At 33.9% G+C, this 21,020-nt stretch overlaps 2 protein-coding genes across 2 annotated transcripts; both read left to right on the top strand.

The window, feature by feature from the left end:
* The first annotated feature begins 2,014 nt into the window (after window positions 1–2,014).
* LOC129323080 (transcription factor LHW) lies at window positions 2,015–6,093 on the top strand. Its single transcript, XM_054969631.1, has 10 exons — window positions 2,015–2,430; window positions 2,572–2,661; window positions 2,827–2,935; window positions 3,041–3,082; window positions 3,226–3,285; window positions 3,422–4,744; window positions 4,927–5,028; window positions 5,112–5,276; window positions 5,367–5,492; window positions 5,606–6,093. Exons 1-10 carry the CDS (start codon window positions 2,321–2,323, stop codon window positions 5,723–5,725), a joined length of 2,247 nt encoding a protein of 748 aa, XP_054825606.1. The 5' UTR covers window positions 2,015–2,320; the 3' UTR covers window positions 5,726–6,093.
* A 528-nt stretch (window positions 6,094–6,621) lies between these two features.
* On the top strand, window positions 6,622–10,697 carry LOC129321371 (plant UBX domain-containing protein 10). The gene is made up of 4 exons (XM_054967104.1): window positions 6,622–7,610; window positions 9,535–9,705; window positions 9,800–10,003; window positions 10,233–10,697. The coding sequence occupies exons 1-4, from the start codon at window positions 6,801–6,803 to the stop codon at window positions 10,461–10,463; spliced, it is 1,416 nt and encodes a 471-aa protein (XP_054823079.1). The 5' UTR covers window positions 6,622–6,800; the 3' UTR covers window positions 10,464–10,697.
* Window positions 10,698–21,020: the final 10,323 nt, after the last annotated feature.

Genomic DNA, 21,020 nt, shown 5'->3' on the forward strand with positions numbered 1-21,020 from the left:
TTGTCTTAAAGAAAGCTAAGGTTAATATGAAAAAAGTGATAATGGCGTTGACTTGGCATTGAAGGCGAATAATGAAGGAGGAGACAAAATTATAAAGGATTGGGGGGCAAAAAAGGGAAGGGGAAAATATTTGAGAGAATAAAGGGGCAGCTTTTGGTTTTGGGGCTTGCTTGCAATCGCTTTAATTTTTGGTTTTTTGGTGGGGGGAGGGGTTCTGACAAACCCACCCACCCAACAACATTGCCGACTAACACACTAACATAGCATCAATATGTTCCCACACATATAAATGCCAATCATACATGCACTATACAGTCAGCACAAAACAAGTCATCCATGCTGCTTGGGCTATTAAGGAGTAGCATTAGTAATGGCCGTCATGATTCCACAATGTAGGATGATGTCATGCTTTCCCTTTTGGAATGTGCAATATCCCACAACACAGCAATTGAGAACAAGGTTGTAGCTACCACCAACTCAAAAGATTCTTTAACTAGCAAGTACTCACACTTTGCCCTTTCCCTCCACCAAATTAAAATATCCTATGGATTGATCCCCAAATTAAGTTGACGTGTGTGCCATGAACTTAATTTTTTTTTTTAACTTGCTTGATTTTTATTTGTTATAAATAGAGCAAATTTAAATAAAAAGAGTCTCTCTTTCGCTCTTTAAATCTTGATGGAGATTAGTTTTTACTATTAATAAAAAATACTTCTTATGTTATCAAAAAATATACTTTTGAATAGAAAAGTAATAATAACATTTAGATTTTTCGATACAGACATGAACGAATAAAAAAATCTAATCACATCAAATCAAATTAAATTAAGTTGTAGAAAGGTTGATTTGGTTGAGATAGACCTCAATTCTAAGAACTTTCTAGGAGCTACATTCTTATAAAAATGCAGCGTTGGATAATATGGCTCACACCTTCGTTTTGCACTGAAATAATACTATGTGAACAAAATTGCTGAGCTCAATATGCATTATGATCACCGATTGAATTTCAAAGACATAATGAGCAACTACTGTTCACATCTCTTCATCATACCATACCATGCCTCTTACGTCTTTTGCTGAATCATTCATAAAGTGAACTCCCATTTCTCTGCTCTTCATTTTCTTTTTCTTTATTGTTCTTTTGTTCCCTTTTTTCCGGTTACTTTTGGTGAATACAATTTTTTTGGGATGAATTTCTATAGCTGGGATTTTCGTTTAATTTCAGGTTTCTAACGCATTCGAATTTTTAATGCTGATAAATCATTGTCATTAATGTTTTTGTAGATACGGGCATGCAAGAATGAGGACGCGTATAATATTCGAGAGTATTAAGAAATGCAATTTCTTCATGCAAGGTTTTTAATTTTACAGTAAATGCTCATTGCTCGCTATAATTTACTATGATGGCCACGTCCTTGTCCATCTATTTTTTTTATTCATACTGTTATTAGGGCACCGAATAATTTGAAGTTTGATGATGATTAAATAAAATTAAACAAGTATTTTGCATAATTTGATGCTCATGATCACGATATGCTAGCATTAAGAGCTTATTGCAAGCCTCATTATAAAGTCTGAAGTTTAGCTTCGATTTGAAATGAATTGAATTTCAAGGAAGCGAGAGAACTAATAATAAGGGGTAATAAAAAACGTTGCTTTTCATTTTGGAATGAATGAGAGGATATTTGGAGTAATGGAGAATGAATTATTCGGTGATTAGAGATCAAGCGGAATAATGGGGCACTAAAATAACGAAAGATAGCCAATGATTATGGTGGGACCATCAGTAGGATGTAATGAAGACAAATATATTTACACATTAAATGCGCAAGATTTGTTGTTGGACTTTTTGAAGGTTGCTAGAGAATCAGATTCATTTTCATGCTCTTATCTTCCCCCCCCCCCCCCCCCCCCGAGTTTTGTTTTTCGTTCTTTGAAGACAACTAAACTAATACGTAGTTACACATACATACAGGGTTGATATTCGATCATTTGACTCATTTGTGAGTGAAACAAGCCAAACCCAAACCCAAACCCGAATATCTTTTCATATGTGTATATATATAAATCTTAAGATCCTACCTCACCCCCATTCGCACCCCTTTTTCTTGTAGCAGAACCTGCAAACAGGTTTTCTTCTCTTAACTATTACGAGACCTTCACTTCACATTCCTTGCGTCTGGTTTCAAAAAGCACAGAGTGAGTAATCAGTGGTGATTTGGGTGTTAGCTCATTGCTTTGAAGAGTGAACAAAATAAGTATCTGCGTTTGATTTGAGTATGAATTCAAGGTGCGACGGATAACAAGAAGTATTAGTGAAATGGGTGAGACTCAGATGGGTTCCTCGCTTTGGAATAGTCTCAAATGCCTTTGTTCTGCTCACGGTTGGTCTTACGCCATTTTCTGGCGCTCTCATCCTCCTAATTCCTTGTAAGCTCTCTTGTTCTTCAACCCTTCCATTCTTTTTCAATTTTACATGAAAAGATGTCAGTTTCAGAACTCAGCGTGAAAATGCTCCAGAAATTTCATTCTTACCACTGATTTGGTGTTTGAACTTTGAAATGCTTTCAGGTTCCTGTCTGTGGAAGATGCTTACTACGAAGGGCTATTAGGACAAGAGATTATTAAGACTCTTCCACAGCTTCAGTTCCTGGGCGAAGGGTACGGGAAATAAATTATTTGTTTCCTTCTATTTCAGTTGAAACACTTCCGAGAAACTTAAGTGTGGCTTCACTGAATATAGAGTTCACGAGTTGATAAGTTTAAAATGCATGGCTTGTATGTAAAGAGAGGCTGACACGGTCGCTGTTTTTCTTTGTTATCTAGAATTGTTGGTCATGTTGCTTTTACTGGCAAGCCCAGTTGGATTTTCTCAGATGCTCAATCCCAAGAATGGAATTTAACAGGTGTCTTTTGGGGTCTAGATCATTGTGAGGTATCTAAATGTTCTTCTATCCCTAATGTTGGTCTCATTGATACTCCTTATCAAATGCTCTTTTGTTTTTCTCCAAGTACTTGATAACATCTTTTATTTCTGCAGCTTGATTCTGAACTGCGTCAACAATTCTCCCATGGGATAAAGGTACTATATAACAAGAAACTATATTATATAAAAGTTGAAAAGGAAGATGAGATGGACAAGTGGATAACGCATGTCTAACTTTCTTCTTCTTCCAAGCCATGAACCAAAACCATGTATATTGATTCGTTTATTCTGATTTGCAGACAATAGCAGTGATATCTGTTAAACCATTAGGAGTAGTACAATTTGGATCCACAGAGAAGGTTAGTACTGTGAAAGCACATGAAGTTTTAACAGATTTTACACCAAGCGATTACATTGAAGTGATAGCTATCTCTTAAGGGAAGCAACATGGCTTTTATATGGTTAACAATAGTTATATCTTAATGGGTGTTGCAGATCTTGGAAAGAGAGGAAATTTTTGAGCAAACACAAAGACTGCTCATGGAGAATGACTATTTGGATACAGTTGATGAGCCAGAAAAAATGGTTTTACCTTGGGATTTTGAAAATTATGACCTGAATGGGTTGTTGACCTCTGAAAACTTGTGCTCTTGGAATCTCAACCATGAAGATCACAATAACATCAATGAGCAGATTAGAGATTGCTATTTTTCCTCAAGCATGGATAATTCTCTCCTTTCCACTTACAAGAATCAAGAAAATGGAATGACCAGCTTGCATGGGGAATCTTCTTGTCTTAGCGATCAATTGACAACAGGAGCAGAAGCTCAAATGGTATTGTCAGAGAAGGATAGTTTTGAAGTGCTTTTGAATCCTAAATCCTGTGTGAAAAACCCCTGTTTTGGCCCACAGAGCAGTGAAGCTTCTTTGGCTTCATCAATGGCTTGGGATATTTCTGTCCAGGATTCAGCATTGACCTCTTTGTACAGCGTGAACCGAAGCATGCTTGGATCAGGAGGATCATTTCAAGACAAATTATGGAATCCACTTGAATACAACGCTTTTGCTCAATCACTGCATGGACTGTCGAAGATGTCAACAGAGGACTTGTCTGACTTGTGCTCCGTGGATGACATTTGTCAGAGGTTTGCATCTTCTCCAGAACATAGCACCTGTGCAACAAATACTGCATTGGAAAATTCTCTTTCTAAGTCCTTAGAATTCAATAATCCCACTTGTGTTGCCTTTAATGGTGATCCAGCCAAAAGTATTTCAGATGGACACCCAACATCTACCCTTATGCATACTTTTGAAAGCAGCAGTGCACTTGATTTTGTTGGTGAGTGCTGGGGGAATATGATTGCACCAGTGATGAAATCTGCTACCATTACTGCTTCATCTGAATGCAGATCAGGGTTGAATATTGTTACACCTAATGCCACCAAGAAGGGATTATTTGCAGAGCTTGGCATTGAAGAGCTTCTGAATGGTGGATCCAGTTTCGAGGATCAAATATCTACAACTAAAAGGCGAAGGACAGATTCATCTGGGAACACTAATCCTGTTTCCAACTTGGACAAGACAAACAATCTTGTATGCAAGAAAGAGACATTTCCTAAATCACTGGTAGGGTCATGGTTGGACCATGGTCCTTGCTTCAATGGTGCGAAGGTTGTTCCTCAAAAGCCAGAGGAATCCACAAAGGCCTCCAAGAAGAGGGCTAGGCCTGGTGAGAGTACCCGACCGCGACCAAAAGATCGTCAGCAGATCCAAGACCGTATTAAAGAGTTGAGAGGGATCATCCCCAGTGGTGGAAAGGTAAATGTGGTATCACTCACCATGTATTAACATGCTTTTTGATGAAATTTTCTCATTCCAACATTTCCCCATTCTTCATTTGTGATTTTTTGCATGCATATATATAATATCAACTCCAGAATTGTCATATTAAGTCAAATGAGTGAGTTGACATGCTAACACATGTTATCCTGGTGTAACAGTGTAGCATTGACTCTTTGTTGGATCGCACCATCAAATACATGCTTTTCTTACAAAGCGTCACAAAATATGCAGGAAAACTGCAAGAACCTAAAAGTCCTAAGGTAATTAATTAAGTCCATTTTTGTTTGAGTGGAAACAGCGAAACAAATTCTTCATTAATAACTCGATACACTTGGATTTACAGCTCATTGAGGAGGGAAACAGTATGGTTGTGAAGAACAAAAGTGTGGAAGAATCAGATACCAAGGATGGTGGTGGGGTTACATGGGCATTTGAAGTTGCAGGCCAAACAATGGCATGCCCCATTATAGTGGAGGACATGAGCCAACCAGGCCAAATGCTCATAGAGGTAAGAACAAATAAATGAGAATAGATGCTACTCTTTACACATTGTTTGCCTTCCTTCAAATAAACCTAAGATGCATTGTCTGTTATGCAGATGCTTTGTGAGGAGCAAGGCTTGTTCCTTGAGATAGCCGAAATAATCCGCGGATTTGGACTGAATATTCTGAAAGGAAAGATGGAAATTAGGGAGAACAAGTTATGGGGACGCTTCATTGTTGAGGTAAATTAAGTTGGATATTTCCATGCAATATAAAGCATGTGAGTTGTATCATGTTTGTATGTATGTATGTATGTATGTGCTTATCTAAAACGTTGGTTGAAATTGTTGAACAGGCTAGCAGAAATGTAACAAGGATAGATGTATTTTGGTATCTGGTTCAACTTCTACCGCAATCTGGAACAGATAGTTATCAGAAAACAGAGATGGCACTTCCTGCTATGGCCATGACGTGATTAAGAACATCTTCTGAAGCAATCACCTTGAGCATTGAATTCAACTAGTGCTTCAAATTACCTGCTGTGATAGGTGCTTTTAGGAGCCATTTACTTGATATAAATGATAGATTTATAAGCTCGTTCCAATTCTAGAGCCTCCACCAGCCAAGCTGATATTGATTTTGTATATATGGACATTAGGCAGCTTCTTCTGCTTAGCTCTTTGCCTGTACAATTAGTACAAACCACATTGTTCCCTTCAAGCAGCTTGCTCTTGCTTAGCTTGGCTGCCTCTTAAGAGTAGAAAAACACATCATCAATGTAATTTGAATAATAGAGAAAAATCCAATTGCTGAAGTTTAATTGGAATGTTTGCTTTCCAGAAACCTGAGCATACTTTTTTTTTTTTGGGGCCCAACAAAGGTTTTCCAGGTCCTTTTTCTATTTTTCTTTTGTTTTTTATTTTTATACATTTCTCAAGTCCTTTTTACACAATAACTATATAATATATATACACATTGAGGCTGAATTGTATGTAGTCCTATTGAACTTTGACTTGTATGTTCTAAACTTTAAAACTTGATAATGAATTTTTACAAATTTTAATATTCTGCAGTTAATTTTCATGCCATTAGTTTATTTGTTATCATTTGACATGTGAAGGATAATACGATAAAATGTTTATTTTTACATGATTTAAAAAGCTTAAGGAATTATTTTCATATAACACAATTTACATTCAAAAGGATTTCCCAATTCAAACGGAAGTAAAGTAAAATCAATATCTATGTGTGTTTGTGTAAAATATAAAATATATATTCAGACGAAAAATTTGAATTGCAGTAATAACAAATGTAAGTAGAGGAGACGACGGTTATGCGGTGTGCCAATATGTAGGTCCCAACAATACTCAAGCAGAGTAAAACCCAGTCGTTAAAATAAAAGAAACTATATTCCTGCGGTGGTAGGGAAAGGCAAACCCCAGAAATTGGAATCGGGACTGGACTTGATTCATCTTGGAATTTGCTCTCTCAAATTCGCACCTGTTCTTGATTCCTTAAGTGATCTTGGATTCATTCTCATACCAAACGATATGGTTGATGCAGCCGATAAAGTGGTGTATTTCCAAGCGATCACAGGTCTAGAAGATCCCGACTTATGCACTGAGATTCTCGCTGCCCATGGCTGGGACCTCGAGCTTGCGATCTCCTCCTTCACCTCCGGTAATTCCACCACCCCACGCCCTGATACTTCCGCCGCCGTCGCCGCCGCCGCCGACGGCGACATTGATGCCTCATCCTCTGTCGGTCGGGCTGATTCTGTTCACTCCATGCCACAATCAGAACCTTCTCCTCCTGGCTTGGCCTGGAAGCTTATTAAATTACCGGTTTCTGTAATTTCGGGTAGTCTAGGTTTGATTTCTGGCGCGATCGGTCTCGGCTTCTGGGCTGCCGGTGGTGTGCTTTCCTATTCTCTTGGCATGATAGGGTTGGGTCCCGGTTCCCGTAGGAACGATCAGTCCTCGGCGCGTTTGATTCCCGTTTCGGCAGCGGCATCGGAGGCTATGGATTTTGTGGCAGGGTTTGAGAGGGACTACGGCATCACTCATCCCAATTTTGTGAGCGAGGGCTTTATGGACGCCCTGCAAAGGTCAAGGAATGCCTTTAAACTTCTGTTTGTTTACTTGCATTCTCCAGAACATCCTGATACGGCTTTATTCTGTGAGAGGACTCTCTGCTCGGAGGCATTCGTGGCGTTTGTGAATGAAAATTTCGTGTCATGGGGAGGTAGTATTCGGAATAGTGAAGGGTTTAAGATGAGTAACAGCTTGAAGGCTTCTCGGTTTCCATTCTGTGCTGTAGTTATGGCGGCAACAAATCAGAGGATTGCACTGCTTCAACAGGTATTATCTTTTTTTGTTTTTTGTTTTTTTGGAGTCCTAGTAGCATGGATGAAATTTAAATTTGTTTATCCCTCTTTAGGACAAAGCCACGAACATAATAACATGACCTATCGTGTGTTCTTATGCGTTACTTAGTAATGATTCTGCTATTGAGATGATATGAGTATCAGAAAATAAGAATAGTGAGATCGAGAGAAAAAAGAGGGGAATCCTCCTCCTTGCTCTCTTCTCCAGCTTCTTGGTGGCGGCAGTGTGCTGTACTTTCAGTTAGGAGAAAAGCATATATTGTCCTCCTTTATCTTTAGTATGGTAATTGGTAAAAGGAGGGGAGAAAGATTGTTTTGCTAAAAGATGCTAAATTATGGGGTTTCTCGGTTTTCATTTTTATCCTTTGCCAAGCGAAATACAATCAAAGTCTGATTCACTTTCTATACAAAGACTTCCTCTGGCAAATTGGAGTTTACTTGGCCAATACATATGAAGTTGAGCCTATGATTCTTTTTTAGCAAGCACATGTCTGACTTTTCAATATATTGATATGATTAAAGTTCCTAGGCTGTGAAAATAAGATTTATCCTCTCTTTCTTATTTTAACTGGTAACTTACCCGTGAACATATCATATTGAGTTGTTTATGTGGCAAAGCTAATAGAGCAGAGCGTCTTATTATATTTTTCTTAGTATTGTGTTGCTATAGCAGTATGTCATATCAATCACCTTGAGAGAAAAAATTTTGGTCAAGTATCTATTCATTTACAGTATAGTAAGAATTTTTTGTTTTTTTTTTTTTTGCTAATTGTAGATGGCCATTAAATGCATTAGAAAGTTTGGTTGTTGAATGCTTTTCTATGGTGTAAACCTGTCATTCAGAGAAATGAGGCCAGCTATTTTTAGGGGGGAAAAGGTCTTGCAATGAGTAATATTTGTGCTGGACATCAGTGTTTGACCGACTCATCTTTAAAAGTGGCCTCATATTTTTCTTATGTCAATATTTTAGTTGAGGATTACTGTGGTAAATTTGTAAGTATGAAGCCTAGCAAGATAATCTTAACCAGACCTAAATGGATATGATATCTATGATGTATAGGAAGCTAAACAAGATCTAACTGGTCCTGAAGTGTGCCTTTTATGAAAAATGAACAAGAAATTAAAACTGGACAATTTTTAACACCAAGACTCATTGTCACTGAAATTTTATGAACTTTGTCACCAGCAGCTATTAACTCTGTTTGGTTACTTTGCTAGTCATGTATGTGTTCCCTCTAAAATCATTTGGATAGGCTTCAATCATAAGCAGCAGTTGGGATATCAAAGCTGTGTGAAAATTTGTGTGGGATTGAGTTGGTAGTGTTCTCTGAGAAAGTTAAGCTGTATTGTGATGGAAAATTGTGAAGGTTTCAAGAAATTCCAGTTTCGTAATGAAAATATTGACAAAGATAACAATTCTTTGTTATTGATATATGATAAGTGAGAAATTTCTAGCCGACAATGGTGACTTTTGAGTTAGAAAGAAAGGTCGAGTTTCTAATTAGTTGGTGAAGCATTGGTATGGCATTTTTCTTGCTTGTCTCAGCATCTGACCCTCTCCTGACATCACCACTCCTGCAACATGAAAATATGTGGTGTCATATCTTAATCAAATTTTGGACGCATATTGTATATTTTATGGCTCCAATTTTAAGTATCAGGGTCTCATAGGTTGCATGTGTTTAGCTGTTTGTCAGCTGGGCTTGGACTTCATGATAGTTTTTCTGCTTTTTGGTTCTCTAAGTTGTTTAATTTGTCCTTGTGTCGATAGGCACATCAAATATGTCTGGGCTCTTGGAGTTTAAAAATCATGTGTCAATTTTATTATAGTTAATAAAGCATATTTTTTTTATTATCAAAACAATTTATGGCCATTCAATCTTTTCTATATTATCCAGGTTGAAGGCCCAAAATCTCCTGAGGAGATGCTTACGATACTACAGAGGGTGCTAGAAGAAAGTGCCCCGGTTCTTATCGCAGGAAGACTTGAGGCAGAAGAAAGACAAAACAATATTCGCTTAAGGGAGGAGCAAGATGCTGCTTATAGAGCTGCACTTGAAGCTGATCAAGTATGCTGCTTGTCGAGTTGGATCTTATGTTTTACTTTGGGAAGATTGGCAATTGTTGTGGCGGTAGTTTAATGTTCATAATATGTATCTACAGGCCAGGGAAAGGCAAAGGAGAGAAGAACAAGAACGCCTTGAAAGGGAAGCTGCAGAAGCTGAGAGGCTGCGCAAGGAGGAAGAGGAGGCTCAAGAAAGGGCAGCTCGGGAAGCTGCGGAGAAGCAGGCTGCGTTAGCTCAAATACGTCAGGAAAAAGCCCTGTCGCTTGGTGAAGAGCCTGAGAAAGGACTTAATGTTACACGGGTAATGTTTATCAAAGTTGAGCTAGTATTTTAATTTTTCCGTTTGCCAGTTCTACTATGTTTATGACTAAGTAGTTTAGAGATCAGCACAGTATATATCGTTTTACTGCTATTTTGTATCCTTAATGCATTTGACTTTGAATTGATTTATGAAGCCCTTTTCTTTAGGGGTCACAAATTTCATTATTATTTCAATTTTACTGACTGATATTTTTGGAAATCAAAATTAGGTTTTGATTCGCTTTCCAAATGGTGAACGCAAGGAAAGGAGGTTCCACAGCAACACGACAATCCAGTCATTATATGACTATGTTGATTCGTTGGGTTGTTTAGAAGTCGACGATTACAGTCTCGTATCCAATTTTCCTCGGGTTGTTTATGGACAAGAAAAGCTTACTGTGTCATTGGAGGAAGCAGGATTGCATCCTCAGGCAAGCCTGTTTGTAGAGCTAAATTCATGAGAGGAGGACTCTATAAATAATTTGAAGAGTGCTTGAAGATGGGGCTTAGAAGTAGGAGATTCTCAGGTGTTGAAACTTTTTAGTTATAAAAAATCAACTTGAGAAGCACTTATAATTTAAAATATATTGTTGCTGCTTCCATGTGTAACTTCAACTTATCTTATTTCTCATTTATCAAGCATAGAGCCTTTCAAAAAGAGGATTTAGATTGATAATAATATAATTTTGCATTCACTTGTGGCGATCTGGAGATCAAGGAAGCTTCCCTTGATTATTTATTTGTATGTTGTTTTTCAGAATTGTACATGTGTAGGTCGGTGGTGCTAGTATCCGTAGGGCCACAGCCGCTTCTGCCATTCCATTTCCCCCCTCCCCGAACGGTTTTCAAGCCTGAGATCCTTGTGAGAGATTATACCTTACCAATTAGTTTGTGACCAAGATTTTCTATATTATCACATGAAAGGATTGAAAGAGATAGATTAAAAAGAGAGTGGGCTTCATTGAGTCACTTCTTATTTTCCATCTTTTTCCTGAAGATCTACCGCACAAGTTTTAGATTCCTCTTTTTGTATCACAGTTGCGTGACGAGTTTAGTTTAACGAATTATCATAATACGTCTAACATTAATTTGATTATATTATTTCTTTTTGGCTACCACTAAAGTCTTATTATACACTTTTATAATGACAATAAGCAAATGGATTTTTTTATATTAAAAAATTACCGTAGTGTGAAGAAAAATGCGTACCAATATGGGAAACAACACTTTAAAATTTAAGATTAAGGGATAAAAATACCTGCAAAACATTTCTCTAAGGTCCTATTTGGTTATTAAAAAGGAATGAAATTAAATGAATTAAAAAATAAAGGGAAAATGATGTGAACAAAATGAATATTGAATTACATTCATAAAGAAAAATGATAATTTAGTTTATGGAATTGAGAATTATAATTTATAAGATTTTTGAAAGATGTGATAACTCATACATTTATAATATATATTAATAAACTTTATCATACTTATTATGAGGAAGAAGGATAATTTAATTTATTTTTATATTGATTTTTTTATTATGTTTTATTTCATTCATTTTTAATAATCAAACGAGACCCAAGAGTGTGTGTGTGTATTTTTTTATCATAAAAGCACACCTGTGTCATGTAGTATCTCCAAATGTCATAGTGTCAACAAACAACATTGCCAATAAGAAAGTTTGAGTAAAAATTCATGCAACGTATTTCTTTAAGGTGGCTCTGGGATTGATAAATTTGAATTTAAATTTTAAATTTTAAATTTTGCATTTTAAATTTTACATTTAAAATTTATATATTTAAAATTATTTGTTTGGATAATTTAAAAAATTTCAAATGTAAAAGATAAATGAACTAAGATTCAAAACAAAAATGAAAGATTAAAAATGATGAGTTTATTTTTATTTTTTAATCAACTAAAAATAAAAAAATACAAGAGTCAGAAATATATCAATAGTGAAAACAAAAAAAAATGAGATGTTTAAAGTGAGTAGAATTTTAAATGACTAAAGTACAGATTAAATTTGAAATTATAAAAAAATTGTAATCTACAATAAATTTGGATTTAAAACAAAAATTAAATTTTAATTTTCGTACGTTAAAATGAGAGATTTGGTTTAAATCTAAATTTTCATCAATCCAAAGACACGGTAACAGTATTTCGCATTTTACATTTAAGTATGGTGCAACATCCCCCTGAATCCTAAAAAACAAAGTAATTTCACCTAAATGTCTTTTTTTAAGTAAACATAATAAATTGTCATTCCACATGCCCATTATCTGGACCGCAACTTATTCTCTTTCCACACTGCACACAATCATTTTGTCACACCTCAGACTTCACTTTCGTGAGAAATGTTGTGAGAAATCTCTTGTTGAAACTGGATTAAACCCTTAAACCGTCATGAATTTGAAGTTGAAAGGGAAAGAAAGAGGGGATTAGACAAGAAACCATTATGGAATAGGGAGGAAGTGGGGAGAATGTGACTAGAGATTCTATTAGACTTACAAACTGTGAAAATGACATTAGGGAATTACAAATAAGTATCGATTGAGACTTAAAAATTGTTCTTTTATAGTAGGTACGATGAAATGTCATTGAAGCCCTCAATTTATCTTGGCATTGTCTGATTACAAAGGTAAATGACGTTAAATGGAGAAGATAATGCTATCCACAAAGAGGGTAATGACGTCAACACATTAGACGAGAAGTGAGTTGAGATAGTAAACAAGGAAAGCAAATTACTTGATTTGGCCAAAAAAAAAATGCGTGGGAAGGTACAAAGAGATGTTTGCACTTTGCAAGGCGGAAGTGACAATATTGTAAGTAACATGAAAGAGTACAGAGGGAAGGAGTATAATGCAGACATGAGAGTTGAAAGTGAAGGGAATGTGAGAGAGGGTGAGCAAGATGTAAGTGAGGACGTAGAAGGCGTAAATGGATTTGATGACATAGAAACGTAGATAAAATTGATTACATAAAAGACATAGGTCATACTGAAGACACGATAGGTGTAAATGTATTTGGCAATGACAACCTATGACTAATCTTATATCTAATTTAACAATTTAACATGTGTGGCTTCTAGTCACCTTTTGAAATATAGCCATAAATACATATTCAACATGTTATGATTACTTTGTGCGTATTTGCTTGTAAAATAGGGATCATTATGAACGTTTCTAAAGCCATGGAACCTCAAGTTGATAATAAACTACATATGCTTGTGTTTTAAGCTGTAATTATTATATAAAATCCCATCACTTTGCCCAGTTACATCATATGTAATTAGAAAATAAAATTGAAAAAAAAAATTTCTCATGACATATTGACATACTAGAGTACCTATGACTCTAAGGATTTTGTACTTACTGAAATAACCACTCCTATACATAACAAAGAACAAGATCCATGATACTAAATTTTGCCACACAATTCTACACTTCCTTTTTCCCATTTCTTAATTAGTTCAATTTCATGACTCACACATCTGTCAGCTTCTTCAGATTAACATGGATGGCATCAAACTCATCATCAAAACCTTCGACCATCACTGCCTCTTCTAAGCATGGCACTCTCATTATACAACCTGTCAAGATCATCAAAGAGCTCTTCTATACCAACTTTCACCCTCTAACCTAAGTCACCATTGTGCTAGGCTATGAAATACTCCATATTAACCACAAATTTCCCCTCACATTAATTAGAGTAGAGAAAGATAAGTGTTGCGATTAATGGATGAAGATAAAGAAAAGTAAAAGTCTTATTTTAATCTCGACAACATATTGGCTCATTTTACTAAATTAACAGACGCTTATGTTTCTTAATAGATTGAGGATGATCGATACATTTTTTTGGGTTCATGGAGATTGATACATCATACTCAAGTTTAAGATTAATATGCTCTTGAAGAAATACTTCATAGGTAATTTTCAGCCTTAATTCTAAAAATTATTTATAATTTTAGTAAAAAATTTAAACACATTTTATCAATATAAATTATGAATAGGTGGGTTAACAAAATGAGATGGAAAATGTATAATTAAAGTTTAAATAAATAAAAATGTGAGCCCACATATCTCGGTCGCATAGGAAAAATGTACTTAATTTCACTATCTCCATCCACCCCTTTTTTTTTTGCAAGGCCCAAACAAAAATCCACCCCTTTTTTTTTTAGTGTTCTTGAATCGCATGTAGGCTGTAGCCCAAAAGCCTCGCAATACCGTAATGAGACAACAAAATAGTCAGAAAGAGTAGTTTCCAATCCAATGATTGGGAGAATATTTTTTAGGCTCGTCGGCTAAACAATTGGATAAAAAATCAAAGTCAACTATACATCTTGCTTGCTTCTTCAACATGAGACTAATCTGTGGTCTTATAATTGATTATGCGTTTGAAATTTCTTAACTATGAGTTGGACTTAATTAAAATAAGCGTAAAAACGTTTAGATTTAACCTCGAACTCGGCGCCATCCCTTTCTTTGTTTTATGGTTTGAGTCTGATCTAATTAATTAAAAACCAACTGAGTCTACAACACGTAAAATGAAGGAAAAATATCAATCAAGCACCACTGTAAGAAATTTATAGCATTCAAGGATAATTAGATCTTGAATTTTCATTGCAATTCATTGGTTCTTAAATGAAATTAGTTTTTTAAGTCAAATGATTGAATTGGGCTTAAAGTTTAAAATAATAAAAAAAAAGTCATCCCCATTATCACCAATGCCATCCATAGGATGTCGTTGCCAACAAGGTCATCAATGGTTAGTTACTTGAGCTCAGCGCCAATAACACTTTTATTAGAGGATAATTGGTAAAAATGACAGGAGAGTTTGATCTTATGACTCCTTAAGATCTTAAAAAGTTTAGTGGTTACTGTGCTACTAAATTCATTTAATTATGTATAACAATATATATATATATATATATATAGTAAGTTAGTAACTCAAGATTTTGGACTACTTTCATGTTATAACATAATGGTGCATTATTAATTTTAAAACGACTCTTGTTATTTTACTAATATTACTTGTTAATATAAATAGAGAGCTTTAAAATTTCACGCATTTTAGTAAAATATATTGTTAATTGAGAATGAATTATTTTCAAAACTTGAATAGATACTTATTAATAAAGGACTAATACTTGTACAATTAAGCATATTTTAATCATTTTTCTAATATATTAAGGCTTAAATTGATACTTATTAATAAAAGACTAAAACTTATACAATTAAGCACATCTTATTAATTTTTTTTAACTTGTCAGACCCCAAATGAGTTGTTATTAATTTTGAATATATTATTTAATTTGAATAGATACTTGTTAATAAAAGACTAACACTTAATACAATGAAACTCATCTTATTCATTTTTTTAATTTGTTAAATGTTGAATGGATTAATGTTAATTTTAAATGTATTGTTGTAAAAACTCATATGAATATTTGTTGTTTATAAACTTGTACCATTAGATCCGTACTTTCAATAATCAACAACAAATATCTATTTAAATTATAACAACTCATTTAAAATTAATTTTACAACAGCGTCAATAATAATGGGCTGACTTAAAAAAAAAAAATCAGAAGCAATTCAATCATTTGACTTAAAGACTAATAGACTGCAGTAAAAATTTAGAATTTAAGGACCCTTAACTGATATTTTACCTAAAATGAATAAGTAGTTATGCTTATTATTATACTAATACTAATCATAATAAAATAAATATAAAAAAGTCAATTGTTTAAATATTAAAGTAATGTGACCACATTATTATTCAATATAATGATCTTAAAAAAATATGTTCATCATATATAATGTGGATTAATTCCTCGAATCTGAACGTTTTTTTTTTTAAAGAAAAAATGTACACCTGACTTGAATTATTGATTTGCTTAAGATATTAAATCCAGTTTCTTTTTTCATTTCCTATTGAAACTCATCAAGTTGGAAGGGCTTCTCAATGAACAAATCTAATGGCATGATATATGCAAGACCAGATAATATGGTTTATTCATCTCAATCTCCAATGAATTTCTTCTTATCTCAGTTTCCGCAGTCAGTTAAATTCTTGTAGATGTAGTTTATAGATATCTGAATTATATATTATAAATATTATAACTATGAGCATTTTAAATTCTAAAAATATAATTAAAATTTATCATTAATACATATAGAGCCGCTGCATCGGCGCCCGGATGTAGTGTTAAATGAGCAAGGGCTACCGCGTCATTCTGGACGCACGCGGCTAAAGAAGTTAGTCCATAAGAGCAAAATTAGATTTGGTACTTGGAATGTTGGGACATTAAATTGTAAATCTGTAGAGGTTGTAGGGGTTATGATTCAAAGGAAAATCAATATCCTTTGCTTGCAAGAAACAAAATGGCGTGGAGAAGAAGCTAAGGATATTCAAGGTTTCAAACTTTGGTATACAGGAAAAGTAAGTGCACGCAATGGAGTAGGCATCATTATAGATAAGGAGTGGAAGAAGAACGTTGTAGAAGTTAGCAGAATTGGAGACAGAATTATTTCTTTAAAAATGATAATTGGACGTGAGACTGTTAATATTGTTAGCGCTTATGCGCCGCAAGTCGGGACAGAAGCCAGTCTTAAGGAATTATTTTGGGAGGATCTGGAGGGGTTGATTCGACACATACCACAAAGTGAAAAGATTTTTATTGGAGGAGACTTTAATGGGCATGTCGGGAGGGAAGCTGGTCAGTATGCGAGGGTGCATGGTGGTTTTGGTTTTGGAGAGCTAAACAATGAAGGGCAAACTCTTCTTGATTTCTCATTGGCGTATGATTTTAAGATTGCCAACACTTGTTTCAAGAAGAGAGATGAGCATCTCATCACCTACAAAAGTGGAGCCTCAAGGTCGCAGATTGATTTTCTTTTGGTTAGGAACACAAATAGAAAACTTTGTAAAAATTGTAAGGTGATCCCTGGAGATGCTGTAACGACACAACATAGGGTCCTAGTCCTTGATGTGTGTATTATGAGTAAAATCCAAAAACGTCGACAAGTAGTAACACCAAGGATTAGGTGGTGGCAATTAAAAGGTGAGAAGCAAGATATTTTCAAGCGAAATCTTTTGGATAAAGGAATTTGGGATTCTCAGGGAAGTGCTAACATCATATGGGAGGATATGGCTAAAAAGATACGGGAGGTTGCAAAAGTAGTTTTGGGAGAATCGAAAGGTCCTGGTCCGAGAGATAAGGAGTCTTGGTGGTGGAATAATAGTGTACAGGACAAAATCAAGTATAAGAAGAACTGTTTTAAAGCCATACATTTGTGTAACAATGAGGAAAATTGGGAGAGGTACCGTATGGCTAAGAAGGAAACTAAGAGAGCTGTGGGTGAAGCTCGTTCTAAAGCTTTTGAAGAATTTTATAAGAACCTTGAGACGAAGGAAGGAGAGCAAAATATTTATAAGATTGCCAAGAGTAGGGAAAGAAAATCAAGAGATCTAGAACAGGTAAGGTGTATTAAGGATGAAGAGGGAAGAATTTTAGTTACAGATGATGAAATTAAAAATAGATGGGAGACTTATTTTTCTAAACTTTTCAATGATGGAGAGGATTCATCTAGTAACTTGGAGGATTTAGTAACTGGTGAAGGAGAACAAAATTTGTCATTCTATCGAAAAATACGTGATAAGGAGGTAAAGGAAGCTCTTAAGAAAATGGCAAATGGTAGAGCTAACGGACCTGATTGTATATCTATCGAAGCGTGGAAATGTTTAGGTGAAGAAGGGGTGAGATGGTTAACTAAGTTATTTAATGTGATTTTACGGTCCAAGAAAATGCCTGATGAGTGGAGGAGAAGTACATTAATTCCTATTTATAAAAATAAAGGAGATATTCAGAATTGTACTAACTATAGAGGGATTAAACTCATGAGCCACACAATGAAATTGTGGGAGAAAGTAATTGAGCACAGGTTGAGATTGGAGACAAGTATTTCTGAGAATCAATTTGGTTTTATGCCAGGTAGATCAACTACAGAGGCGATTTATCTACTAAGGGGATTAATGGAAAAGTATCGTTGTAAAAATAAAGATCTACACATGGTTTTTATTGATTTGGAAAAAGCTTATGACCGTATACCAAGAGAAGTGCTTTGGAAAGCGTTGAAAAAAAAGGGAGTACGGATTGCTTATATTAAAGCCATACAAGATATGTATGAGGGGGTAAAAACTAGTATAAGAACGCCTAGTGGTCAAACAAAGGATTTTCCTATAAAGATTGGGCTACATCAGGGATCATCTCTGAGTCCTTATTTGTTCAACTTGATTTTAAATGTTTTGACGGAACATATTCAAGAGGAAATCCCGAAATGTATGCTCTTCGCGGATGATATAGTTCTTATAGCAGAGACAAGAGAAGAGGTTAATTGCAAACTTGAGTTATGGAGGAGGACATTGGAGTCGAAAGGTTTTCGTCTGAGTAGAAGTAAGACGGAATATTTATATTGTAAATTTGATAAAGGACTATTCGAAAATAATTTGGAAGTGAAATTGGGAGATCAAATTATACCTCAAGTGGAAAAGTTTAGATATTTGGGAGCCATTATCCAAAATGATGGCGAAATCAGTGGAGATATTTCACATAGAATTCAAGCTGGGTGGTTTAATTGGAGAAAAGCTAAAGGAGTTATTTGTGACCGTAAGGTGCCTAATAAACTTAAAGGAAAGTTTTATCGTACTGCTATCAGACCGGCAATGTTATATAGTAGTGAATGCTGGGCTCTAACGGGACAGCAAGAGCATAAAGTTGGAGTAGCAGAGATGAGAATGTTACGATGGATGTGCGGACATACACGTAAAGATAAAATTCGAAATGAGCACATACGTGAAAAAGTGAGGGTGGCACCTATTGAGGAAAAAATGGTAGAAAATCGGTTGAGATGGTTTGGGCATGTACAAAGAAGACCAAGGGAGGCACCAGTGAGAAGAGTGGAACATATAACTTTGAGTCCGATTAAGAGAGGTAGAGGAAGGCCTAAGAGAACACTCTTGGAAGTTGTTGAACGTGATCTCTTAATTAATAATATTTCTAAAAGCTTAATAAATGATAGAGCACAATGGCGTCTTGCAATCCATGTAGCCGACCCCACCTAGTGGGATAAAGGCTTGTTGTTGTTGTTGTTGTTGTTGTATCATTAATACATATAAATAACAATGTAATTCCTCTAATTAAAATCCAACCTCAGCTAAGAAACTTGTAGCTAACAGTTATTATTTCTCTCCTAAGAAGAAATCTGACAAGTTATGAAAACACAAATTTGATAGAGGTCAAATGCGTCATATCATAATTCGCAAGCTAAATGTACATGATGGGCTGTTCAATTAATATTGAAAACTAAATAATTTTTAAATATTTTATATATTTTATAAAAAGAGATTTATTTTAAAGATATTTTATAAAAAAAAGATTATTTTACATTCAGTTATAATAATTAAAAAAGTGATCATTAGTTATGTCTCTTTAAAACACTTTCTTTTATTTACCGCATTAAATTATTTTTAAAAGTTACTCAAACTAATTTCTTAAAATAATCAAAAATATTTTTTTTAAATTTTGATTACGTTTAAAAATTTAAATAAACAATATAAAAGCTCAAAAAATAGATTATTTTCAATAAACAAATAATTTTTTTTACAAAATATGCCGAAAAAAATGGCTCGTGTTAGCTTTCTATATAATTTCTATATTATTGTAGAAATTAGATTAAATATCTTAAAATAATAAATAAATTTCCTTTTGGTGATTATCATCAATGTTACACAGATTAATAGAACAGAGCAAACGTGAATCCAGAAGCAATAGTTTATAAGTATTGTGTTGAAAAAAATATTATTTTTCAAACAAATTACGATTTGATAACTTGATAAGTCCAGATAATAGGGTATGATAGTTTAACCTGCATCTTAAATCAATTTACACTCATTATTTCGATTTCTTTAAGCCATGAAACTCGTGTGCAGGTATGTTTATATAGATTTCTGAATTATAACTATAAATTATAAATCATTCTTATTAATATAGAGGTTAAAGGTGTATTTTTATTTTTAAAATATTTTTCAAGGCTCAGTATCCTAAATCATCCTTTGTTGCTAGAGTATTTTCACATCTAAAGTAATTAAATTTGTGCATTCTTTACCCTACCGTTAAATTCCCTAAAGTATATGTTAAAAAAGCTTTAGGGATGAAAATGTTTCAACAAATACTTTAAAGTATTAAGCACTCATCAAAAAATATTTTAGAAGCAAAAATATATCTTTATTTTAATGTAAAAGTATAAAATCTTAATATTCATACATTTTATATACTCCATCTGTTAAAAAATATAAAATATTTTTTAAAAAATTAGATGTTAAAAAATATAAGGTATTTTTAGTCTTTCGAGATGTAATCATTATTTTTTAAAAAAAAATACTTCCATTGATAATAATTTTATATTTATTTTAAGGTGTTTAATAGGGGTAAATATAAAAAGATAGAGTTAGTTAAAAAGTAAGTAACTATTTTATTAAGAGATGAAATTTAATTAAAAATATCTTATATTTTTAAATGAAAGGGGTGATATTTATAGAAAGCTACACCATTAAGATTCATTTTAATTTCTTCCATCCACAATTCAGCGGGTATATTCCTTGCATTTCACTAGGAAAACTAATTTACTAACTAAATTACAAATTTAAAAAATTTGTAATAAAAATTTTAATTAAAAATAAAATATTTTCAATATAAAATATAACCGTGATCTCTATAGATTAATCTGATTTGATTTTTAATTTGATTCTTAAATTTGAAGATTTGTAATTGAATCGAATTTAAAATTTGATTACACCTTGTCCGGATATACTTTAAATTTTTTCAATTAAGGTAAATAAATACTAAATAAATAATATCTTAAGTTTAAGTAATATATAAGGAAAAATATTTCTAAAAACATAATAAGAGATACTGGATAAAAAATTAAGTTTGAAATATAAATTTAAATATTAATTAAAATTAA

This window comes from Prosopis cineraria, unplaced genomic scaffold (genome assembly GCF_029017545.1).
Source record: "Prosopis cineraria cultivar Desert tree isolate PC_DT_omini unplaced genomic scaffold, ASM2901754v1 PC10, whole genome shotgun sequence".
Lineage (NCBI taxonomy): Eukaryota > Viridiplantae > Streptophyta > Magnoliopsida > Fabales > Fabaceae > Prosopis > Prosopis cineraria.